The sequence below is a fragment of the Coturnix japonica genome, chromosome 4 (genome assembly GCF_054131305.1).
Source record: "Coturnix japonica strain WE chromosome 4, WE-NBRP24, whole genome shotgun sequence".
NCBI lineage: Eukaryota > Metazoa > Chordata > Aves > Galliformes > Phasianidae > Coturnix > Coturnix japonica.
This window is the reverse complement of record NC_140666.1, coordinates 51489447-51515922: the sequence shown is the minus strand read 5'-3', so window position 1 is coordinate 51515922 and position 26476 is coordinate 51489447. Positions and strand designations below refer to the sequence as shown.

The 26476-nt window shown below is 42.0% G+C and overlaps 1 protein-coding gene across 41 annotated transcripts in view; it reads right to left on the bottom strand.

Moving 5' to 3' along the window:
* ADGRL3 (adhesion G protein-coupled receptor L3) overlaps positions 1-26476 on the bottom strand; it is a 475677-nt gene that overhangs the window by 205867 nt on the left and 243334 nt on the right. For all 41 annotated transcript variants that reach the window (XM_085545165.1, XM_085545173.1, XM_085545186.1 and 38 more), the window contains one exon: positions 340-449. In XM_085545165.1, the coding sequence (XP_085401291.1) occupies positions 340-449 (110 nt within the window). The remainder of the gene's footprint in view (positions 1-339; positions 450-26476) is intronic.

Below are 26476 nucleotides of genomic sequence, written 5' to 3'. Positions count from 1 at the left end.
ATAAAAGCCTGGAAAGCAAAGTTATAAGCTAGCAATAATGCTTCATTCTTACAGTATGCTTTCACTAATAGGGCTTTTCCAAAAGGTTACTTGTAACTCTTAACACTGCGCAGCTAGGCATCCTGGGGTATTATTAGGATGTTTTTAACGTAAGCACAAACCTTGCACACTAGACAATTTTTCATATTTTATCAGCTCTGTCTCATATGATACACATAGTTTGTCGTCAAGTGTTCACTTGCCCTCAGGCAACAAGAGAAAAGCTCAAGGCTGGATCATTCTCAACATTAATTCAATTCTCTGTCAAAGAAACAAATGCAAATATATCAAGATACATACTGTAAGGGACACATTCATACTGAACCTCCAGGTATTTGTATGTCCCAGGGCAAGGGTCTGGAAACACATCAGGGCCAGCCACAACAGCACATTGGGTTCGATTACTGCATCTGAAAAGAAAAAAGAAGAAAAAAAAAAAAAAGAATCAGAAAACAGAAAAATAGTCTGGCACAACTTCTGGCACAGCATCAGAAGGAGAGAAGATGCAGGAACTGAGTCTCCAGCATCAGCTCAGGAAGCTCCCCAGGGAGCACACACAGGCTGATGGCGAACACTGACGCTCACATCAGCTTATTGCCACTTCTCTTCAGGCTGCCATTTTCTTGCATGCTAACTACATTTCAGCTAATCCATACCCCTAGGATAACTCTTTGCCTGTGCACAAAACGTGCTCTGATTTTGGAAGTGACAGTAAAGAGGCAGTTTTTCCAAAAGGGAAGAGAGATGGTGGCACAACCCCTTCCCCTTCAAGCAGTTCTTACAGCACCAGGAGGCATCTCTGTAAAAGCAAATCAAGGAAGATCTACAAACAAAAATGAGTGTGAGTGTGTGATCCTTTACTTGTCGAAGTACTGATCACACTGACCCCAGCTAACCTAAAATATCAGCATCTCAATCAAATGAAATGCAAAAACTAAAGCAGCAACATTTGTGGCAAAAGTAATCATTGTATATTTTATGGCAGACATAAATAGCTTTTACAAAATATTTATAAAACACTCCCACGAAAACAGTCATCTTGAATAATGCTGTTTAGTGCTAAGCAAAGACTGGAAACAGTAACACTGAGAGGAGAAGGAACAGTTCACCAAATATGCTGTCTAGAAAACAAAATAGTAGTTTTTCATACATAGCCAACGTGCTTACATTAGTTAAAAATGATTCAACGGAGAAAAAATTCTTTCACTTTATTCCTTTTATTTTTTATTTTTAACAGTCAAGAGAGAGAAAGAAATATAATTAGTCTTTGATATTTATCCTTCCTCATGCCAGAAGCAGATCTCCTGGGGGTTGGACCACTGCATTTACTTTCTCCAAGCTGCTGCCTCCTGTGACAAGACAAGGGACCTCTGACCCCGCTGCTCTGCTGGCAAAAGCCACAACATCCAGCGCAGAGCTCATTTAGTTCTGCAGTGGAAATGCTTCGTGTTTACCTGAGGCTATAGTTTGTCAGGCTTAATGAGGATTTTATTTGAGCCCATAAATTAAAATTGATTCATTAGTCACTGCCTTAAGCTCCATAATTTCTTTAATTTTACGGAAAGATTAATAAGAGCTGATACGTTTGCTCATCAGACTCGTTTGCTGGATAACAGATAATCCAGAGGGCTGGGACATTTTCATGTTTTCTTGTTGAAAGAAGTCAGTTATCACAGCAAGCAAGTAGTTTTATCAGATACATAGAAAAATAATTTTATGAACAGAAAGGCTGGCTTTGTTGTCCTCTGCCTCACTGCTGGCAGGCAGGTGGCTTGGCGAGGACATCACAGGTAGCTGGGCTGTGCGAGCGGGCAGCCTTCCAGGAGAGGCACTGAACAGCATCCAACACTTTGCTTTCAACAAAAAGCCTTTACCGGGCTCAATGTGCCTTTCAACAAGCAGTCACACTGGCCTAATCAATAGTTTCTCTGGGTTTGGGGACAATCCTGGCCATGCTACACAGAGTAAGAGCAACAGAACAAAGAGGCGTTTCAAAATTGCGAGTCAGGATCCAAAATGATTAGGATGTTTGAAACCAGTGTTTGAAAACTTGGGTTAGAAGCCCAACTGGGCTGCTAACAACAGCTTCAGTTTAGCATGCTGTATACCGGGTCATCATCAAAGATACATGAACCATGAGTTAACAGGTGAATAGGGAACGCAGCAGAAAAAATACACTAGCACCCTAACTCTGGCAAGTGCCATAGCCACCTTAAACACTTGCAGTGCCCTAGATAGGGGATGGCAAAATACATGACTACCCAGCACAGAAACTTCAAAAGAAGGTGAGAACAAATTGACAGTGCCACCCAGGGAAGGGCAACAGAAAACAAAATGAGAAAGTCTACCCAAAAATCTGAAATACAAAGTGGTGGCAGAACTCCATGGAATTTGCCAAGGAAAAAAAAAAAATAAAGGGCTCAAAAAAACCACCTTTCCCATATATATCTCAGCATATTTCATAGTGACAGCAAAACCATACCCTGTACTTGGCATTTTGAGTTTCTTTTTAAGGCCTCAAGATGAAATATGGTTCTCATGCTGGTTCTCATTCCGGTACACTTTAAAATAAGGCAATTTGGACTAAAAAGGTTAGAAACACTAACACCCATTCAACCATCTATTACTGTCAGACATCAGCCTACAAAAATTTTCAGGAGAGGAAAGGGTAAGAAACACTCATCAATACAACCCTGATTGACACGGTTTTGTTTATAGTTTTTTCCACTTTCGTAAGGGCTTCTCAGTCTCTTTGGCTTTATCGTATTTCATTCCAGAAAGATTAAAGGTCCAGCTGATACTAAGTGACACACAAGAAGTGACACAGAAGAGGAGATTCATAAAAGAAGATGCATCGTAAGCCTTGGAAAGGGAGGGAAAAACATGTAATTGTGCCTTACTCCCTTCCCAGGAAACCAGCCCATGAGCTGCACTGCTCTTCTTTTCAAATGAAGGGATTTTACACTGAATCTTGTGATTTCTTGGCACTAATGGCAAAGCGGGCTCTTTTAATATATCGAGACAAATTAGGGCAACCGCAGGCCAGGAAGAGATAACTGAGGGATATGGCAATTTTCACCTCTACCTCCAAATCCTGCCCAAGGCTCTAATTCCATGAAGTCATTACCGCAGGAAGAGTGCTTGGCATTCTATGCCTGCCATGTGCCTGATGAGCTGGGCTCCATCCAGTTCCTAGCAGGCATATGTCTATAACTCTTCTCATTTGCAAAACTACTTCTATGCTGAGGCACAGAAGGTCACCAAGAGACCAAGAAAATGAAGCATAATCGGAGACCTCAATTTTTGTTCAAATTAAGAGACAGAAGGCTGTATGCTCAAGGAAGAACACACCAAATCCTCTCAAAAATCAGTCAGAGGTACTCAGCAGCCTTTAAACATCCAGCATCCTATAAACAGATAGTTCACATACATGCTTTAGAGAAAAAAAACTATCTCATACAAATTGTGCAAAGTGCCCCACTCACTAGAAAAAAAAAATAGGTGATTATGTTGTCTTTCTAACTCTATTTAATCCCACTTAGCAACACGCCTGTTTTATCTTTCAAACATGGAAAAATGTTTACCTTAGAAGAAAAGTGTCAATTCAGTGTAACACACAGACTGTAATAAAAAATGAGGATTATTTTTGCAGAATTTCTCCCTGCTCCAGTGGAAAATGAATTTCAAGAGTTTAATGTAAGACAATAATAAGTCAGCAGTATTTGTTTTCCATTTGCAGCAGTGGCACTGAAGGAAACATTTGAGTTCAGTACCAGCTGCAGGGCTCAACTCTGTTTGCAACTCTAAACTCAGATTTAAAATAATGACAGCAGAAAAACAAAAAAAGCAAAAAACAAACTTCATTTCCCTTCAGTGCTCTTCCATTCCTTCTCCCCAGCAACGTTTTTATGATTTTTAAGTGACAAGGTCATCTTATGATAGCGAGGGAGAAGCACTTTCAGACATAAACAGCTGCTTATTCCTCCTCTGACATCTTTGATTTTTTCCAATGCTGACATTGTTGATATATTTACCCAAAAGAGAAAGAAAGGAAGAAATAATAGTTTGGCAGGTGATGTTTATTTTAGGCCTTTCCAGAAACTTTAATAGCATAGACACGTCAGCAGCATCAGACTAGACATGTCTGGGGTGTTATGTTTGCCAGAACAAAAACGCCAAGGCAGCACAAAATGAAAGATCGATCCCAAGCTAAAGCCCTTCAGCCTGAATCATTGCAGGCACAAGCCTAGGTCGCCCCACCCAGGTGGAGACCATCTGCCCCAGACAAGCAGAAAGGGTTCCAAAAAACACAGGGACAGCACTGATCGTGCTGGGGAGACCAACCAGAAAACCTTGAGCGGGGCTGTAGAAAGCCTAGAGCTCCAAATATCCACCTCACATCCCTCCATGCTGCAACTGAGCCCTGTTCATAGCTTGTGCTAACCCACACAAGGGGGTTCTTCGTGCCCACCAGATAAAAGAGATGCTCGACTGAGACATCTGTTTTACATGGACTGTATTATTTTTGCAAAGGCAAGGCAGTCATCACATGAATGGACACGCTAATATAGCCAAGACATCAATATCCAAGACTTTCTCAAGGTCTATTATACTTTTCTCATGGTTTTACAGTAAGAGACAGACTTAATTCATTATCCTTCATGGCAACGCTGCAAGACATTCTTTTTCTTTTCTGAAACACAGAAATCTCCTCCCTGGATGATTGCTTTAAGAAAAAGCTTGTCGTGGTGAATAAGTCAGCCAGAAGTGTCTTCTTTCCTGTCAATATGTGGTATTTCCAAGTCAACTCTTTAGGAAGGGCCAAGAGGAAAAAATAAATAAATAAATAACAATACCCTGGAGAAAACAGACAGGAAGTAAAGTGAAATTTTACTTTCAAGAGGAGACTTACGATGGATTACAAATAAGGGGAAACAGTAATAGAGAAAAAAGGGGAAAAGGGGGAAAAAGGGGAAAAAGGAAAGGGAAGCAGAAGAGAGTGGAGGGAGAGAACAGAACCACGAGCTCTGGGTAAAGCCTCTGGTTTACCACATTTGCTTTTAATAACATGTTACACAAAAGCAAAGCTAAATCCTCAGCTCGCTTGCCATTCAAAACCAAAGAATTCCTCAACAGAATCTTTCTTCTGCCTTTGCAAAACGATATAAGTGAAGGATCTAATGACAGGGAGATGAAAATCCAGTTCCTGGACTATTTTCTTCATTACGAATTGGTCTGTTTTATTGATCTTTCAGAGAAGGGAGAAGCTGCCTTTCCAACCTCTGCTGCGATGTAATTATCTGCGGTGTTTAATGCTATTGCAGCCGAGTCCCTCTGCACGCTGCATTTTGTTGTTTTATTGACGGGTTTTAATTATCTATCCAGGTGCCAGAGCTGTCAGTGCGGCTGCTTCTTCCCTGATCAAACTAATAGAGAGAGAGGCACAGAGCACTCTAATTGTAGTCTCACCAAGCAGTTTGGTGGCAGTATGCCAACGAGATGCATTTAAACCGCTAAGGCTATTGTAAAAGCTTATGATGTTTTATTTGAAAAAGATTCCTCTTTCCATCGCTTCAAGCCGTTTCATTCCTCTGATTATTATTTTTATATTAAGCGAGGCACGACTGAAGAAAAGCAAACCACCAAAAGCCACACCAAAACCTGGACCAGCCAAAGAGCAGAAAAATCTGAACAAGCCCATTCGGAGCTGCAAAGGTCACTGAGGGGACTGCCTGCATGTGTCACGGGGAGCCTGTGAGAGGATGGAAAACAGGTCCTGGAAAGAATTTAAATACCAGTTTTACATAGGGAAAAAGTTTAAGAAGGGAATTAAGCTCTTGCAACTCATTGATAAGGCCTTTAAACTTTAACAAGAAGCATTTAACAGCAAATCGGCAAAATGTAATGGATTTAAGGGCAATTCGGGGCACCCTTCTGCACCGCATCAGGGGGCTGAGCACTGGGCAGCACCGGCAGTGAGACCGTGCTTCTCTCACCCTCCAAGGACAGACAGGAGGACTAAGCAGCCTAAGCCACCAGCTGTGTTTAGGCAAAAGGTTCAGGCTGCTCCAGCTTCAAGGAGCTAAGGGTGTGCACAAGGACATATTTGCAGTGTGAGCCCTCACCTCTTGGATGACAATATGTATGGCTGAAAACAAAACCAGGCAAGCCTTCAGGCTGTAAAAGCTCATCTTTTAAAGGACTGCATCTCCCCTTTTACAGGTACTTTACTTCTTCCAACTCCATAAACTTCTGTAGCACCCTAATAAAAATCCACTTTACAAAACACTGGCAGGATATCTGGAGAGGAGAGTAAACACCTAAAGCAAACGAAGCAATAAAAGGCTTGGTGGTTTAGCCAGAGTTAACACTAGTTAAAATAACTGTGAACAGAAAACAGTCTGGCTTTTAATTTGGGTTAGGAGGTCAAATTAAAGGCTTGAGGAGGTCTGGGCTGAATTTCAGCTGGCATTCCACCTTCCTTGGTTTTCCTTGCTCTTTCAGCACAAATCAGTGCAAGCTGAAGCCCATTCTTTCTGCTTCTTCAGTGCTACCACTGGGAGCTGAGGTAGGCAGAGGAAACAGCTATCATTTTCTGGTGGCTTGAGGTATGCTAAGAGGGCTGGAGGGTTGCCACAGTAAAACCCATTAAAGATTACACATTTCAGGGTGGATAGAAGTGGCAGCTCACATGAGGTGGGGGCTTCTTTTTCCCAGACACCTATGGAGAGACCTCATCTTCCTCTCCTGTCATTCTCAAAAGCTGCTCCTATATTCCATCTTCTCTCCTCGGAGTCAGTTATCCTTAAAGCAAACCTGAACGCAAACATTCAGACATCTGCTAAATATAATATTAATAAAAGTAAATACAAAAGATATTCTGTCCTGCTGTTAAAAGAGATTCCTGTATCGCTTTCACTGCACCCAACTCAATAATTGTCATGTTTCCTTGGAGTAAAAGGAATTAACACAACTCATAACAACAGCAGTGCTGCTGCTTACTGTCTCTCCCAACCAGAAATAGGTTCCTGCAAAAGGAAAACGTGAGATTAGAGAATGCTGTCTCTAAATGAGCTCAAATAATCTGTATTCATGGGCTGGTAGGTTTAATGTAGTAGCCTTTCACCTCTGCCAATAGGGTTAAAGAAAGGTTTGGGGCCTGAATCATTCGTACTGCCCTTCATCTCAAATTTGACATAATAATTGAATGTCTGAATGAAACAAAAATGAACATGTCCAAACAGCACGAAAGGTCAGCGCATGGCACTTCCCCAATGAACTCAGGAGTGAACCGAAGGCATTGAGGCAGTGCTGCTTCCAAAGCCCAGAGCAGCCTCCTCCTCACTGGTCCTGCCTATGGCCCGACGCTGAAAGGATCTTTAAGTTAAGGTCCATATTACAGAATCACAGATTGTTCAGTTATGGAAGTAATGTCCCTCAGCCTTAGGCCAGCCAAATGAGCTGTAAGATCAACACGTGGCAGGTTATGCCTTTAGCATCATGGCTAAATCTGTTCAGACAAAAAAAAAAAAAAATCATAGTATTAATGAATGAAACAAATGGCCTGCCAGGGGCATGTGTCATTAACACAGCATTGTTAACAAAGCCTGAGTTTGCGCAGCACCTTGAGCAAAGGAGCCTTGGCCTGTCTGTGGCTCCGGAGGTAAAAATAATAATGAGAAACAAACCAAAATTTCTCACAAGAGTCCTGAAATGAACCAAATATGTTTTTGATATTCAAAAGGGATTATTTTTTCTTATTCCAATGTAGCCAACTCTGTCTCTTTGATCTTCAGCCCAAAGCTTGAAGAAAGGCAGCCTGCACTTTGATTCTAAGCTCAAGAGAAAGCACAGCGTCACAAAACCTTCACGCGCTTTCCAGCCCAGTACCGCCTTGCCAAAGTATATAGGAAAGGAAATGTTTAAAGAAAAAAAAATAGCCTAATCTTAGACATGTTACTCGAGACTGCCATTGTCAAGTTCCTCACATTGTCAAAAGATAGCACCAAGCCTTCTGAGGGTGCATGCAGCCACGTGGCATGGATGGAGGGATGATGTTCTAAGCACATCTGTCTACCAGATCCACTGAGGCATTCTCACGCTGTGCTCAACAGAAAGCCATGACAAGTAGAGGATCACACACCTCTACCCTTACCAACCTGTCCCACCACTCCCTCCACATGTTTTCCATCCTTCATCAGGAAGTTTTCAGCACACCAGCTCCTCACCCTGCCCCTCTCTCGCTGGTCATCCTCTATGACTTGTGCATTACGTTACTTGCCCTTAATTATGTGGTCAAAATGCATACAGATTTAGCTAAACTACTAGGAAGAGGATAATAGGGCATCTGTAAAACCTCCAGTCTTTGTACAGATGAGGAAAATGCTGCATTAGTGGGATACTGCCTATTTCATTGTACAGAGGCTGTAAGACTACGTTCACAGAATTAACCTTGCCATATATAAGAAATCTTCTTTGGAGGAAGCTAAACTCAAGGGCCAAGACTTCCATAAAAGCTCTGCCTTCCACCACCACCGAATTTTTCCAAAGAGCTTCATTCTTGGAGCAGCTACAAAAAGGTCCAGCTGTTTGAAAACGGCCCGAGACTTCTCGGTTCTCATGGAGAACACAAAGCTGCTGGCTATTATGTTCTATTCAGACAGTGGGTATGTCATGGAGCGCATAACCACTGGGTAATCCAACCCAGATAGCTCTGCGGAAACAAAACCAACAAAAAAGCCCTGCCTGGGATTGCAGGGCAGCATTAGGTGGGGCAGAAACTGGGAAAACCACATTCCAGAGTACAGACCATGTCTCCCGCAAGTCAACATTAGAAAAATGTGACTGATGCAGCTCAGACATACTAGCTGAAGTTCAGGGAGACAGATGAAAGGGTAAAGATGCGGGATAAATTCATCAGATGTCTCCATAAATCATTCTTATAGTTCACATTTGTTCTCTGCCTGTCATTACTTACATTTCTAAAGCCACTGGGTGCCTTGGTACACTGGATCTAATAAAAAGGAAGATAAATTTTAACATCCCTTTTTGAAACATCTTAAAATGATCTAGCTTTCTTCTGAATGCTAATGGCAAGCATTACGAGAAAGGCGCTGTCTCAAACCAATTCACCAGAGCTAAACAGAGCCCTGCAGGAACCCAGAGTCCTGGTTCATCCTCCTGACACTTCCTTCAACTGGTATAAAAGATTTTATTCCTGGCCCTAATGTTCTGGCAGCCCTAACTTTGTCATCGAATCCCACCACTGCTTCTCCCAGACCCTCTGACTCAGGGGCGAAATTCCATACTTGAGAGAAGGAGGAAATAGTTTGGCCATTGGTAGTTTGGAAAAGAATCTGAGCTGCCTGACAGCTGCTTGGAGACATGAGATGCCAGAGGGGTCCCGACGGAGCACACACTACTACACAAGCGCACACAAAATCATTAAAGTTTCTCTCTCTAAAGTTTCACATTCAATAAAATAGAGCAAGCAGGATACGTGAAGAATTCTTGGGTTGTACCAGCAGCTAAGGACTTTCACTCTGCCCTGAGAACCCAGCAGCAACAGGGAACCGTACACACAGGGACAGCGGTCCCTCCCCTCCTGCAGCGGGTGGGGAGCTTGCTGCTGCATCGCTGGAGCTGCTCCATCACAGAAGCAAAGGCCTCTGTAAGAGAGCTTAATCCGTCGCAGGTTATACAAAACAAATGACTGCACAAGTGAGCAATTAAGAGAGCATTCCACAGCCGGCCCTCGGACAGCCCGGCCTTGCCTTGATTAATTAGGTTCAAAGGGGCAAGGCTAACCTCCCTAGTCCCCTGAGAAGGAGACCACTTAGCCCCTTTAAAAAATAAATAAATAAAAACCCAGCGTTCTAATTTAACACTTGAGCATCAGTTAAACAGCTGCTAAAACACTGAAACAATTACTTGAGACTGACCTACATTCAATTGTATCACTTTATTACATTCAGAAAAAAACACTTAATTAAGCTTCTGTTACTTAATAAAAGCAAATAAAATCCTCCATTTTATGACAAGGAGCTGAACTGTTGCAGCCACGTGAAGCTTTTGGATCTTGCAGTGGGGTTTCCCAAGAGAATGCAACTACCTCCATTGCAACCCTCCCCTCTGCACTTGAGGGTTAAGATAGGGAACATTTTGATGCATTTTCCCTTCTTGCCTGATCCACATCCCAGTGGGTGAACACCACTTACAGGTCCCATGGAGCATCAGCAGGGTACGAGCTGGGGAGCAACTAAGCATATGCCTCTACTAAAAACTACATGCAAGAAGAGTTTCACTAGTCCCCAAACCGCCCACCTGAGACCTTCCTTGAATTGAAGCATTTTTACCTCTTGCGAATAAAAGGACCAGCCCGCGCACGTGAGCCATGGGGTTATGCATCTTGGAGCTCCTCTCCCCTCCACAAGCTGATCACAAACACCTGGCTGCCAGCACACCCACTTACTTGGCATTGTTCTCCTTAGCTAACATGATTCATCTCAACAGCTCACCCAAATTAACCATGCAGCAACACCTTGCAGGCTTACAAATCACAGAAAGCTCGGAAGCCCCATCAGGACCATAAAGCTGAGCCTACTGCTCTGACCTTACTTTGTCCCTCACACCTACTTTGTTCCTACTCTTTAGCAGTTTCACAGATGTGTATTTCATTGAGGATCTGAAAGTTGGATTTAATTTCATAGATGGTGATCAGCCCTTTGCTTACATCTTCAGGAGAACACCATTATGGGGCAGGGCCTAGTTTCTTTCCTTTGCAACAGGTTCCACTTGTTCTTGGTAATGGAGGAAGCACATTGACAGGGGCTGAAAATGGCATCCTATCTTCCTAGTGAATGCTAGACTGCTAGAATTAAGCACCAGGCAGACTCTGTTGTTATCTGGCTTGGAGATTTGACCCTATTTATGTATAGGTGAGAGCAGCAATGGAAAAAAAAAAAATAAATGAGACATTCAGTTCCATGTAATGCCATTAAAATTGTGAAGACTTCAAATCCTGAAGCACTTCAGTAGTCCATTTTGCAGCCTGGCTCTTTGACCTATTTTGCCAGTAAAATAGAAGAATGGTGGTGAATGGTATCTCAGGTGCTGCAGTGAGCAGTCAAGGTGAGGATCTCCCAGCTTCAGGGTTACTACTGCTCACTACTGCTAACCTCGACAAACTAAATATAACAGGTGACAGTCAACATTCTATTTTCTTCAACTGACCAATTTAGAAATCTCCTTTGTCCCAACCGAGCCTCCTATCTGTCAGTTCTTGGAAGCACGCAGCCCAGGAAAGAGATGCTTCAGCTCTGCAGCTAACAACTACCGCCCCTGCAAGTGCCAGGGGCTTGGGCATCGACACTGCGGACCCTGCCTTTACAAATACTCTGAAACCTCACTCAAAAATCCAGGTTAATTTCACTTATTGCAACGTGATCGAGTAAATAAATAATGCTATGAATGCACTGCACACTATTTGTCAAACCATTTGTCATTTCCGATCTTTCACTGCTCATGCAGTAAAACTATGCGGGATTTTATTCCAACCTCCCCTGCAGGTGTGATGAATGCTTTATTTATACAGCAACATTTCATCATGCAGAACTGTTACCATGCAAATACAGGCCCTTAGGTCCCTGCGTGGTGTAAGCAGAAGGTGTAAAGAGAGGTGAAAACTAGAGGCAGTGCCATAATTAAAGTCAATGGGGGAATACAGCTCAGCTAAAACTGGGAAAAGTATGCCAGAGGAAACATACTTCTCCAGAAAATGAGTCCACTCCCCATCATAATGCAAGCTGGAAAACATGGACCTGTTCTCATACACCATTTCAAAGGTCAGTCTGACTCTGTCAGGCCATGCTTATCAATGCACTCATCACATCAGTACTCAGTGTTTCTAGCAAGCGCATTATTTCCAGGCAAATCATCTCCTATTGACTCTCCCCAGTCAATATTTTGGCTCAGGAATGAAAAACCTGGAAACAGATGCTGCTTGAAATCACCACAGCTGAGTGAGGGACGTACAAATTCCCTTAGGCAGCCTCTTCTAGTGGCTAGAAGACCTGGCAGGGAGCAGCAATGGGGCTCTCCTATGAGTTCTGCTATAAGGCAGTGAGCGTCACTCTTCTTTCTCCATCTGGAAAATGGGAACATTATGCTGACATCCCCACAAAACCTTCTGAGATCCTTAAGATGAAAAAACACCGTTACTACTGTCACTTACTGAAGTAAATCTACTGCCTAATGGTGCTGAGAGACCTGCAAGGACTCCTCTGGAAGCAAAGCACTACTGAGATTAAGGGCATCAGAATATGCCCTCACTTTCCACTTTGCATCACAATCACTGCAGTGAGGCTTGGAGTGCACAGAATGCATGGAGTACACCAAATGCATCCCCTGTGTCACGGGAGCTTCACATTTGTTTGAAGCAAGCCAGTACACAGTAAAGGCATGAAGGATCAGCCCCGCACTAACTGCCCTGAGAAGGAGCATCTGAAGAGCACCGGGGCAAAATATCATTGACATGATTTTCCTGGCAACTCCTGCTTGCCTTACATAATCTGCAGCAAAGGCTCCCACCAGGTTTCATATCTTTGAGCTAGCAGGAGGAAAAGAAGAAAAAAAGGGTGAGTGAAACAGCCATGGGTTGATTTTGGATACTTCCATATCAAGTCTCTGCTTCCATCACTTCTTTTAATTTCAAGGGGGGAGGGGGGGGTGTTCAGAAAGAACTGTGAAAGACATCAGAATCATGTTTATTGCCTAAGCAATAAAAGATTAGAATTGACAAATGGAGAGGTTTTTGGAGACACAGATGCTACAATCATTTTAATATAATTTAGATTTCCAAATCAGTAATTACTCTATCACATATTTATAATTTTGTAGATGCTACTAGAAATGCTGATGTCTTTTTCTATGCATAGTAATGAGCAACAACAAGGGCTGTTAATATAAAGCCTGTGATGTTTGTATTCATATGTAAATAGGTTATGTAAACGTTTTAGACATTTCTCACTAAAACGCTGAGTTCTACTCAAAGTGGCTCTATTCCTAAGCTAGAAAATCACACTCTGCATAGAAATTGTTTGCCGGTCTGTCAGCAGAACTGCCAAAGCAGCACGCTAAATTTGTACGAGGATTTACACCTCTCTGCCAGTGAGCAAGTGGCAACCTATCAATGGCCAGACAGGTATGAGACAGGCTGATACACAGAAATTTGCTCACGTGTTGTTGCACACACATTCAGCATGCACACGTCTGAGTACATACACACAAGCATGGGCAACTATTGTGGGAGACTACCTGAAGAATGCAGTAGTTTTATTTAATTAAGCCAATACAACCCCCTGGTTAAGAGTAAAATGATGTTTCGTTTCTACCTGTTCCTAACTGACTTACAATGAAACTGAATAAAGCACATTAGAACAGCAACATTTTTCTTAGGAAGACTAAACTCAACTCAAAACCAGAACGTTGTGCAAGTCCAAACAATGCTTTAGAGAGAAGGAAAAAAAAATAGGAAAAAAAAAAAAAGTGGGGTAAAATGCTCTAGGACACCCTCTTACCCTGGGATCTCTCAGCTTTTAATATCATGTAAGTAACTCTCATAAACTTAGGTGAGATTGGTGCTTACCTATGCAACTCAGAGAACCGTATCAGCAGACTTCTTTGCTCTAACAAATCACATCCAGCTTCATCCCTTTCTCTTCACCTTGAAGGTATTAGCAAAGACTTTGGAAAAAAACCTTGGAGAGCTCTCGGCTCTGCTGCAGCACACAAGTAACTCCCATTTGCACAAAAGACAATAGATGGCTTCTCTTCATCAGCAAAAACAAAATGGAAATGACAACAAGGAAGCAAATACCCTGCAGTTGCTGCAGCAACTTTCAGCATCTTCAACCATCTAGGAATACCTAAAGAGTACTTTCAAGATCCATTCAGTCCTTCACTTTTGATGAGGCTGCCAAAAGCTGTAGGAGTAGCTTCTGGCATTTTGACCTTGCTCTCCCTCCTCCTCCTTCCTCCCCAGTTTCTCCCTGTTCCAACTTGGAGGATCTCCTGCTCAGCACCTTGAACTGCATTAACATGTGAAGACACACCTCATGCAAGTGCAGCACTGCTCATTCTGCCCACCTACCTGCTGCCTTGCACAAGACAGCAGCATAGTGCTATAACAAAACAGGCAGATCACTTACTGCCATTTCACTGGTGGGACACATTGATGCAGTATGACCTATCACATACACCAGGCAGTTTCCACTGGAAACAGAGGAAGGAAACAAGAGAGAAAGAAGAAATAAAACTACACAAGCAAACTAGGAAGATAGCCCTACAGGAAAAGCATAATAAATTTCACCATTCAAGAGTGTGGACTCTATTATGTCCCTGCCAAGAACTCACATGAGTAAAATTAAGAGGACTACTGACTAGGTGAGTAAATCCATGTCTGCTGTTTTTTAGCACAGAAGCTCTGCAGCGAATCAAACTCGCGGTGGTTTTGCACCTACAATTAAGTTTGGAGCACCATAATGCTAACTTCTAGCTTTTGTCCCTTTTGAAGGGACACTCCTGGATGTGATAAACAACCAGCACTTTCTCATTATGATATAGGTGTTATAACTTGGTTGCATTTAGGAAACAACAACAACGGAGACATGAAAGTCATTTTCCCTGTTCACCTGGAACTCGTTACATCAAGTGAAATAGTGGACAAGCGTTCAAAGCAAAAGGAAAGCTTTTTGCTCCAGTTTGGTGAGCCTTCACCTATAAATTTTAAGAGGAAAGGTAAATAATGGGACATATGGCACATCTGTGCACCAGCTCTGGTGATCTGACATCACTATGCTACTTCACTACACACCAAATCTGATCAGGTTTATCATTGCTTGTTTCCAACAAGAACAATTATTTTTACTGTAACAGTCTGATGAGAGATTCCCATTAGGGGACCAAAGAACCATCTGATTTTGTAACCTGATGAGCTCATACCATAGCCTGCAGGCACAACCATATTAAAACTAAATCAACTCAACACCATCATGCATAAATAAGAATGATAAAAGATGGTTTTTGCTGGTGGAACTTTCCTCATCCTCTCTGTAACACTGCCTATCCTGGCAGAATATATTATTTTCTAGTAGAGCTGTCCTCAATCTATGAGCCCTGGAGGTGCAGCACAACTTCCGTCTGTGCTAAAGACCAGCATAACTGCAATGGCAGAACTGCCTAATGCAGGCCAGACCAAAGATAGATGTCTTGTGATTGCTAAATGCTTCCCCATATGTCAGGAAAATCCCACTCAGCTTGTGGCTCCTCTGGTGACAATGTACAGTTAAACATCTGCTCTTAAGACTATCCCTCCGCATTACTTTGGAACGTAATTACAAGGGTGGAAAGCTGGAATCACCCTCTTTACTCACACCAAATCCTCTCTTGCACTGCCTGCCCTTCCCGTGTTGCCCTCCATTTCAGGCAGATGTAAACCTATTCCTATCTCACCAATAAAAAAAATTACAATAGTCTGTAGAAAAGCTAAAAAATTACTTTCTCCCTTTCTTTCAGTTATAGCTGCAATGTTTTCCTGTAAAAGAGATAAATAAGATATTTAGGCCCCAATTGATTCATCCTAAATCCACTTGGCTGTAGGTAACATAGAACGCAGCAAGGAAAGCTAAAGCAGAAGAAAGCTCATCATTTTGTACCATGCTTCAGAGGGCTGCATAGAACATCCATCTTGTCAATTCATCTGTTTAATCAAAGAAGTTTAATCAAAGTGTGGTTCTAGAAACCAAAGGCTAACGTGGACAAATGATAATAATAATTAAACCGCTCAAATAATCTGCACCTTGTCTGTCATCTACTCCTAAGTATGCTGAGGGCTTGAGATATTTTACCCACTTTTTTTTTCTTGCATATTTAGCCAGCTGGATCCTCAGAGATCCCTTGCAGCTGCCACTGATTCCCAGTGAGTGTAGAGCTGTTACCCACCACTGCACTGCTCCAGCTTCCATGCCCCTTCAGGTACTCATATGCATCCACACCAACTGATGGCTGTGCTGCTCCTTATCAACACAGGTGAATCCAAATTGCTGACACAGCCCATTATTTTTAATGGACTATTTTCCCATGGAAAATGATAAACTACTGAACCAAAGCGGAGCATGGGAACCTAACAGTTGCCTACTGTCGTTTATGAAAACACTTTTCAGTTTAAAATGTATCTTATGCAGTCTTATTAAAATTAGCGATCTAGCTTTGAAAAGCAAAACATTCTGATTCAACAGACATATTTCTTTCATCGGGAAAGTAGTTTTATGGAAAATATATAAACGTTTGATCTTGCGCCAATTCAGATTTGTCGGACACTGTCATGCAATGGCAGAAATTCCTGCAGCACACGACACTCAAGTCTCCAGGCAACTCCAAGGATTCGCTTTGCTTTCTTCACATCTTTTAACTCTATATACTGTTGCTTTCCAGCAGCTGAGTGTGTTTGCAGCAAATGTCAAGTAATGCAGCCCTCTTTCATAGCACATGGATACCTTAAAATGACCGGAGACTACCACAGGTTCTCAAAACATACAAATACATATACAATAGATTTTTTTGAGAGTTACAGTAGAGTCACTCATCCTTAGTACTTTGCTGACCAGTCATAAACCCTTCCTTGGTTCCCAAATGTGGTTTTTTTATCATATTTCAAATGCTTGGCTGAATAGGTTTGCAGGCATTAAAATGCAAAAGGAAGCACAGTTGTGACCATGAGAGCGCCAAAGCACAGACATAGGCCAGCCATTATCTTTTTAAGAGCATATTCACACTATTCTGATGAAACCTGATTTGTTCATGTTTTCTTCCAGATCCATATATCTTTTATTTTAAACACTGCAATGTTTGTCACACTGGTAGACATTTTTGTATTATTTTTTTTTGCCTTCTGTTTATCCTTCAGTCATCCTTGTGAATTGGAAATGTGCTGGCAAGAGCATATAATCTAGCATGTTGCAGTGACAACTGCTAGTTATTATGAGATGCTACAGCACCACTTACTCAAACACCCAAGAACAATTTCCCTTTCTACCTTACATTGCTTCTCAGGGTACATGCTAATATCAATGCTATGCAACATCCAGTTAAAATCACATGTTAGAAATATAAGCTTCTACCTGCTTGACCCCTGATTTTATCACTGATGAGCAGATAAATCAAAGCAATGATTTTCATTTTTTTTTTAATATCTGCTTCTAAACACATCCTACTGAATGTTGTTTTCACTTGGGTCGGGAGATGGCTATAAAATACATTAGACATTCGCTTTTGCAGACTTGGAAAGGGATTTAATCAGTACATGAATGAGGCTTAAAGAAACAGAAAGCTTCCTAATGCAAATGCAGCTGTGACTGATAAGAAGGACAATGGACAGAAATCCTTGACTTGATTAACTTATTGACCTAGAAAGAGGGATGTGTCTCATTCCAGCAGTGCAGAACAGAGAAACACTCATTAACTGTTCCATTCAGCTGAAAGGAGCCCCGCGCTCACTTCCGCACCCAAAGGAGCCATTCACCAGAAACTTGGACACACTAGGGAAGCCTTTCTTTCAGTTTCTGGCTGTACAATATCAAACAGAGGGACAGGCCTCACATAAATAAGTGTCTTTCTCTCCCCCCCCATCCCTGCTTTGGCTTTTCAGAGGATTCAGCTGGTCCTAAACCACATACAGTAAGAAAGATTATTTCAAAAGGGCTTAATTCACTTTGATGTGCTGTTTTGTTTTAATGGGATGCCTTTTCTGAAGGCACATGAGGCCTATTAACTATTTCCAATCTGCACACATGCTGTGTATGTATGTACTGTCATTATCGTACAAGAAAGAGAAGAATTCAGCAAGGCTAATCTTAGCAATGCCTAAAAACATTTCATACATACCTTGCACCTTCAAAAGCCTTGTGGACAGCAGCTAATTAAATCTCTCAACTCTGTTCTGGTACAGGTAGGTTAAGTGCGGTTATCTCCATTTTGCAGGTGGAAGGCAAGAAACAACATAGTACCAGAATTTGTAGAGGGTGCAGGCATTTTGGTTCACCGGCTCCTAGCTCAGAGCACCCACCCCAATACCAGGCAAAGCTGCGTGGGCAGAAGGGTCACAGCCTGGAACAGGGGGTCAAGCACTGTGAGCAAACAATCCAGAGCCAGAATGCTGACCTCGAGGAGACTCCCACAGAGCAATGCTGAATAACTGCATGGTTTTTTTGCAGAAAGAAAAGAATGGAGGTTCATCAATTAGATATTACAAGAGAATGCAAAATAAAGCGGGGAGAAGGGGACAGACTATCGCATGGAAAGCCCTAACGTGGGAGTATTTTCTCCAGAGTACCCAAAGGCTGGCTCACATCCCTGCCCTAGCTATTGTGGAGCTGATCAGCATGCAGGAGGGTAGGAAGCCAGAAGTGTAACAGATCTGGAAAAGAAGCCTGATCTTCCTTATCTTGTCACTGTAATCCCATTCCTCCAAATAACAGGGGTTTTGAAAATTAATTAACATTCTGAAAGGAGAACCTGACCATAAGAGCGGGTTTCTAATTAGCTACAGCTCGCACTGGCAGGCTGCTTAAGAGTCAAGGCTGATCCTGCTGACCAAATAGGGTGCGGGCCCTGGCCAACCCTAAAGCAAACAAACCTGAGACTGCTTGCTTGTGATTCCTGGATAGCAGGACAAAAAGAGCATACTAACACTGGCTGCTTCCGCTGCAGTGCATCTCCAAAGATACTAGCAGTGTTTCTTACAAATTAAGACATGAACTCTTCTGAATACCTATATGAGCTTAAATCTTTTTTCTTTGTCTCATAACAGAAGTGTACAAAAATAGCATAAACAGCCACAAGGCTTTAACTGAGCTTCAGTTCTCTTTGAAGAACATCACTAAGCACAACTCATGCTGTTCTAAGGATACAGGAGGGATGGCATAAAGGTCTGGGAAGGCAGTGGCAATGCCAGGACTCTTCGATGGATGGAGCTCTTCTGCAACCCTAGGATGGTACAGTAGGAGTTCAGTATCAGATGGTCAAAGGAGCAACAGAGATCTTCAGGGGCTTGCACAGTGGTGACAACCTCTTTTGGAGGGGTCCAAATGCAGCCTTACCTGAGTCAGAATTATGTTCAGGAAAAGTTGGAGCACAGGGGAGAGCTTATAGAGAACAAGAGCTGGTACAAGAAGCTGGCAATACAAAGGGAAAGGCACTGAGAACAGGCAAGATGAAGAGCACCTCAGTGCAGTTCAAGAATGCATGACTGGCTGCAGAGAAGGACAGGACTACGAAGGCAGAATGAGGTGCATGTGGAGCAGACCAGCTTGAGAGCATGCAGCACCCAAAGGGCATCAGCCAAGCTTCTGGCATGAGGAAAGCAGCAGTCACACAAAGGGACCCTTTGCTGGAAAGAGCAGTGTGTGCTGGCTGCCTCTGCCAGTCGCCCAGCTCAGCACAAGGGGATGGGATGGGTGGGAACATGTGAGGTGCAGAGACAAAAGGAACTATGGTTTGGGCTAGGTGGGAAGGTGCTGGGCAAAGAGACAAGGCACTTCCTTTGCAAAAAGACTGTGGAAATGGAGATGGCAAGGAGAAACACACAATGTGGCTAAAATAAAGCCAAAAACCTCAAAAACAAAGTGTAAGAAGAAAGGAGGTAATGAAGGCAGCTCGACCTAGAAAAGGAGTGGAGGACCTGACAAGAATCTAAGAGGATGAGCTAGTTGGGGACAAAGGAAAGGGGAAGGAGAGATTTATAAGTTTGGAACAAATAACTTAATTACAGATGAAACAAATACAGCTTTCAGCTAAACCTTACTTCTTACCACAGCTTACAGATATTTTGTTGTGATAATGAGTCCATGGGGCTCACCCAGCAAATGTGACTGCAGCCAGCAAACTCAAAGCACAGACTGTTATCAGCCAGGAGAGTCAGTTTGGAACCCCAGGAGCAGCAGGGCTCAATGAAACTGTTACCATATGGGTACCTGGAGGCAAACACCCACACAAGCTGGCTCTAAATGAGGGGCACAGGTACAGTGAGAAATAGTCTGCAACTACAGTCTAAAAAGGAGGGGAAAAAAAAAATCACCATCACTCCCTAAAGAAAGCTCGAATGTTGTTTAATTCAAAGCAAAATGATTGAAAAATTGCAGGAACCTCTCTAATCCCATCACTGACACCTTATTTTCCAGCCACCTTATCTAATCTTTTTTCAGCAGGGAGAGAAAAAAAGGTTTTATTAATTGAATTAATAAAATCCCTTGTTGATTCCAGTCCATCCTTGGTGATAATAAATCCTTTCCAGATGGATTGTAATTTCCATTTAATCTTTTACTCCTCTGCCTATCAGCAACCCACTCGGCATGAGAACTCCTTTCTGGCTATCACTGGCATGGCGTTAGATGCTCTTCAAAGAGCCCAAGAACCCTTAAGGGGGCACTTGGGGAAGATAACGCTAATTTAATAAAGGTGGGAATTTAAAGGTGATGAGTTAAAACTGCATTAAGACAACAAACGGATTCTCCCAGTCAGAATTAAAGAGGTCTTAATTGAGTTTAGAACATTTTGGAAAGGAAGTGCTTGACATAAATTCTCCACTTTACTGAGAAAATGAAACAAGTCACAAAGAATCAGAAGCGTTTCTCCATACTGATGGAGGCAGCCATAACAGTGCTTTAAGTTATTTTAATTAATCCATTTAAGAACACATTCAAATCACTTGCATTTAGCATCCTCACACAGATTATGCAGTGAAGTGGGCCCCACCCTTCAGCAGCATCTGAAAGCCTCTCCTGCTAAAATTTATCCAAAGATAGCGCAGTCTGCTAACATAAGCTTGATCCAAAGACTGGGGGCTTAGATTTCAGAACATGCTCTGTGCTCACATTCTATTGTATTACTTACTATTACAAATCATGCTTATTGGGGTTGCTCAGTATTGTCACAAGCATGTGTCCGCATTGCTAAATTACTTAGACTGCTTTTGCACATTCTTTTGAAAGCTGTATTAATAGCATGATCAAAGTCTGCAGGAAGCAAGTGGGAAATGCCATTATTCTTAGAATTAAAAAAAAAGAGAGGGAGACTATGGACAATCAAGAGCAGAAAATCCCATTTCAGAGCTGCAGATCATTCATGAAGCCCACGTACGTCACAAGGTTCAGTTCTCCAGTTGTGCCAGCAGCTGAGCTCCACCAAGGATAGGATGCCAGCAACTCCCTGCCCTCCTCTCCCTACCTCACAGAGCAGCCCCAAGAAGACTCATGCACTCAGGGAGTGCAAATACTATTATTTTTTATCATTTTGTCATCGCTGGCACTTCCCTGTGCCAGCTCAAAAGAACAGCCTCCTTCCCTGTTCAAGGATAGTTAAGGGATTAACAGAAGGATTACCTCGCTGTGACTGCACTGTGCAATACCAACTCCTGAACCCCAAGCACACCCAAAGAAAACATTTCTTTAAAAAACAAAGGAGGGACAGAGAGAGGGGGAGATGCCAAAAATCCCTGAATAAAAAAAGAATGTACATACTAATAATCTCAAAGCCACATGCTTGTTGGGAAAAACGTAAATAAATGCCATAACTTCTCATTTGCAGGAGGGAACACGCTGTTAAATTCTGACTGCCATTATCCCTCAGATGGGCTAGTTTAGAAAAACAGCAGCAATGGAGTCTTTAGGGTTGATGTAAGCTGGCCACGTCGTTGCACGCTTTTCCAACAAGGTCTCTATGGCAGAGGGGGGCTGCAAAATGCAAAGGAACAGCTGGAACCAGGGGGAACCAGCAGTAAGCTGGGCTTGGTTAGACCTAAGGTTTAGATTTCCATCCAGAAGACAAAAAACACCGCTCATGCAATTCAGGATAGAAACCATCGCTTTTTCTTCCTGGCTTAACAGTTTCAAAGCAACTCCAGTCCCATTAATTTACCTATGTTTAAGTGTCGGAGTCACATAAAAGCAAGTAAAAGCAGAACTGAAAGCCATAATGAACTAGCATGCTAAATGAGTTCTGACTCCTCTCTTTAGCGGTCACTTAACTCTGCACTGAGCCAATGAAAATAATGTTTATTTAAAGGACTAATAAAGAACAGCCTTAATAAAATAAATCATGTTTATTTTGCCTAATTATTTTTCCTGTTTCCGTGAATGATTTGCCTATGCTTATTGAAATGCCATTACTGAGTACCTGGAGGTAGACAGCTAATGATTTTAATAGGGATAGCGTTTTAAACATTATGTTCAGATGTTAATCACATCTGTACAAAATCACATTCCTAATAATAGAATTTAATTCTGTACATATTCACACAGAGCAGCTACATACAGGGCAATGCTAATATCACTACCTAGTTTGAAACACAACTTCATTTATCCTGTAGGCATATGTATACAAACACACACACTTCTATTTCTTTGTAATACAAAGGTATGACATTTGCAAGAAGATGCCATTCAACAAACTAAAGGAGAGAAGAGTCAGAGTGTGACCAGCTATTTGTAAGGCTGCTGCCTGTACAGATTTCCTAGAAATGCTGCCTGGATGACTCTGATGGTTGTGTGTGCATCCACAGTTTGAATGTGGGGATGTCTGGGCAGCTGGTGGCCCAGCTGGAGCTACTGCGTGTCCAGGCATCTCAGCTGTGCACATTGTGCAGGCACCAACAAAACTGCATAGGAAGTGCACAACAAGTCTGCTCGTTTAGAGAAATAGTGGGCTTAAGGCACATGCATGAGGAAACTCATGTACATCCAAATGCACACTTACAAGCAGCATTCAGTTACTTTCTGAGAAGGAGAGATCAAGTAGAAGGCCATGGACACAAAGCTGAGAGCTTCCTGTACTGCATCACTGTATCACAACTTCACAGACACCTGGGACAGAGGTAAAGTACCCCTAAGCATTGGGGCAAGGAAATCTTCAGTGCTACAGACACTAACATTTTTCTTCACTTTCATTCAATTAAGAAAATATTTATCTGGTTAAATGCAAAACCCCAATTCTAACACATAATTCCCATTTAAAAAGTAAGAGATAAAACCCAATGATTTATTAAGCTGAACTAAAATCAAACATGGTACACTAGTATACTTCTGATTTAAAGCATCTGAGGGGACAGTATGATGACAAAGATCTATCACACATTCCTTAAGTGCAGAAAAAGTCAGCTGAGAAAATCTGACACACTTGCCATATTGGGAATTGCGAGCAAAACAGTTCTCATTTCCCTCTCTTCCTCTGGCTGTCAGAATGAAAAACTGGGAAGCATTTACCCAAAGACTGGCAGAGTCTGTCAAAGATTTAGCAGTATAATTGATGGGAAATCTAGTGTGTTTAGACAGCACTGCCTGAAATTAGCCTCTACACCACAGCATGCCAAAATTCTTATGCCATTACAAAACATGTCCAAGGAAAGTGGTCCAAGTTCTGGCAGCTTGCAATGGCAGCTTGTTTGGATATGACTGAAGCAGCTTCATCCAAATATGGAACACAGATTCACTCTGCAAATGATTAAAACTGGGTGTGTGGCCAGTGACATGTAAATGATTTGCCATTAAACAAGAGGCATAAGGCAGGTGATAACATTCAGTAATAAATTTGTGTGTATTATGATGCTGTTCACATGAAAGAAAACCAACAAGGACATTGAATTAACAACAACATAACTACCTAAGAAGCTTTCCAGCTACTTCGGATATTAGACCATTAATATTATTTTTTTTGTATTTGACGGCAGGGAGAAGTCTGGAAGCTGAGTGCAGCGCCATGAGCAGCAGAAGGAAATCAGCCTCAAGCTGCAAGGTAAGCTTAAGTGTCACTTTAACCCAGTGAAAGTTTGGCCAAGTAAAACCAAATGCATCTGAAATATTTAGCAAATAGCTTGTAACTCCCCACAAAACCACCTGCATGCTGCTCTACTGCACCTTATTAATAACCTGAGCTAACCAAAATGTTGTTACTTACTCCATCAACAAGTCCATGCAAGATGTTGCTCAATCCTCAGCAGATCTAGCAAAATGCAGCAGTGTCATAACAAGCATGGATTATCACTACCACCAACAAGTACGAAGGTTTCGCAATAAAGACACTATTCATTAAGACACGAGGTTCCTGGCATGGAAGATCTCAATATATCAAACGTGCTGTCAACAAATGCTTGTGATTTAACTGTCTGAAAATTTTTACATTACATTTCCTGCAAGGCACATTTTGTGCGATACACGCAGGTTTATTTAACATGACCGTTCAACTTCTGTATACTAAACTATATTATATCTTTGTGGGGTGTTTTTTGCTTTATTTCCTTTGAAGACATCTGTAGGCAGACAGAAGATACACAACTATTAGAATACCTATTGGGAGAAAAGCTTTCAAAGATCAAAGAATTGTCTTTGCCTGCAAAACAGAAATGATCACAGTCACTTGAATGGTATCTTTTTATTGGCATCCTTAATAAATGCAATTGCAACCAAATTCCTGTCTGTCTGTCAGCCTGTCACCCAGAACCAAAGCTGTGTCATGCCAATGCAAGCTTCTTGTGCAACGATACCCTAAGACGTAATGGATTGTGGATAGAAAGCAAGGCAAGGTCTCTTATTACATATGCTGAGCTATATTAGGCTAGCTTCTCAAACATATTTATGTATCTACATGTATGTATGTATATATATGTATAAAGAGAGGATGTGTGCTTAGAAGTTAACAGAGTCTAAAAAGTACAAAAGGAAAACACAAAGTTATGTGAAATACTGGTCTCAAAGACATGGAAGTACACACTTACTAAAATTAGTACTGCTACGTGATAAACAACCTCAGATTAACACATGAGAAAATCTTTCTTTCTTTCCCCAGCATCTCCCATGCCTTAAACAAGGCTCTGATATGAAAACAAACTCCACATTAACATCCAAGCTTTATAGCATTTGTACTTAAGAAGCATTTCCTGCTATTCAATTTTGCATTATTTTCTTGGTAGCAAACTGTACAGACCAACCAAAAATAGGGGATTCTAAAGTGGGAAATAGTGTTAACCAGGAATAAGGGCATGCACCAAGGTGGCAACATTTCCTTTATATACAATTTTTGCTGGGCTATTTATTCACTGTAATAATGATCATTGCTTCATTACACAACACAGCAAAGAAACACAGGGAAAGGGAGCAAGTATTTTGGAAGTACAGGCAGTGGCTCTCCATTTCAGTATTCTGACAGAAACTCTTTTTATGAAATGGCTGGAATGGAAACAAGATTCACCTGAATCATGTTTTCCTTTGGAAGAACCTGTGCCAATTGCTAACTGAGCAGTACTGCCAAGGCGCAAGTGCTCAAACATCATGAGTTAATCCCATTAAAATTACAAAATTGATTTACAAAACAAACTATGAAAAAGCAGACATTGGCCTTATATCTTGGTGCACAAACCCTTCTCTCAAAGAATGTATTACTGAATAGCTGAAGTGTAAAAATATTGTTTTAAAAATCAAAATGCTCAGTGCTACATGCCTTCATCAGACTGAGGAGAAAAAGAACATTCTGTTTGCCAAAGGCGAGGACAAAATCCCTACCACTGATATTTCAGAAGACTGTTCCTTGGTTTCTTCCCTCCTCACAAAGCTGGGATATTATTAAAGTTGGGAAGGGCCAGTTTCTCTTACAGAAGCAGCAAAAGTCCTGATCCTGCAAAGAAATTGCAAGTGTTTCCAGGACCAGAGAGGATGAACTAAAATCAATGCCTTTTTACAGCTTGCAAGAGCAGGATCATCTGTATTCTGCACAGAAGAAAACCCATTGCAGGCAGACGAGCAAATTAGATATTCTTGGGGTTTGCAAGCTGAGCCTGTTATTTATCATTAACAACTGCAGTAATTATGCTGCAAATAGCCACCTGTTTAAATTACTCAGGTATTTGTACTGCAGTCAGACTGCTGGCAAATCTGGGCACTTGAGGTTTCAAGTAAGGAAGTCCATAGCTCAGTAATTGAGACAAATCTTACTGAAAATAGAGGGATCCTCAGAGAAACCATAAACACGTGCAGACTGGGGAGCAACCGTGCACACACACTGCTACCACACACACAGCTTTGCAGAGCATGGCCTCACCCTACCTCCTCGATTAAGTGACTTCATTCCTGATTTTCCTTCTACCTTGAGTTCCCGAGCCCAGTGCAACTGCCTTAATTCAGAGCTGCTCCTTGATGCGCTCTGGCTTCCCAACCTAAACTTAAACATTTCCATTTTGCTCCATGTTTCCTTGTCGCAACGCATTTGGTGTTTTCCCATCCCAACCACTGCTCCTGAAAAGACACTGTCAGATTTTGTGCAGAAGAAAACGTCATTTCTGCCCAGAGAGCACAGCTCTGGAAGGCGGTTGCATGGCCCTCGCAGAAGGCTGATAGAA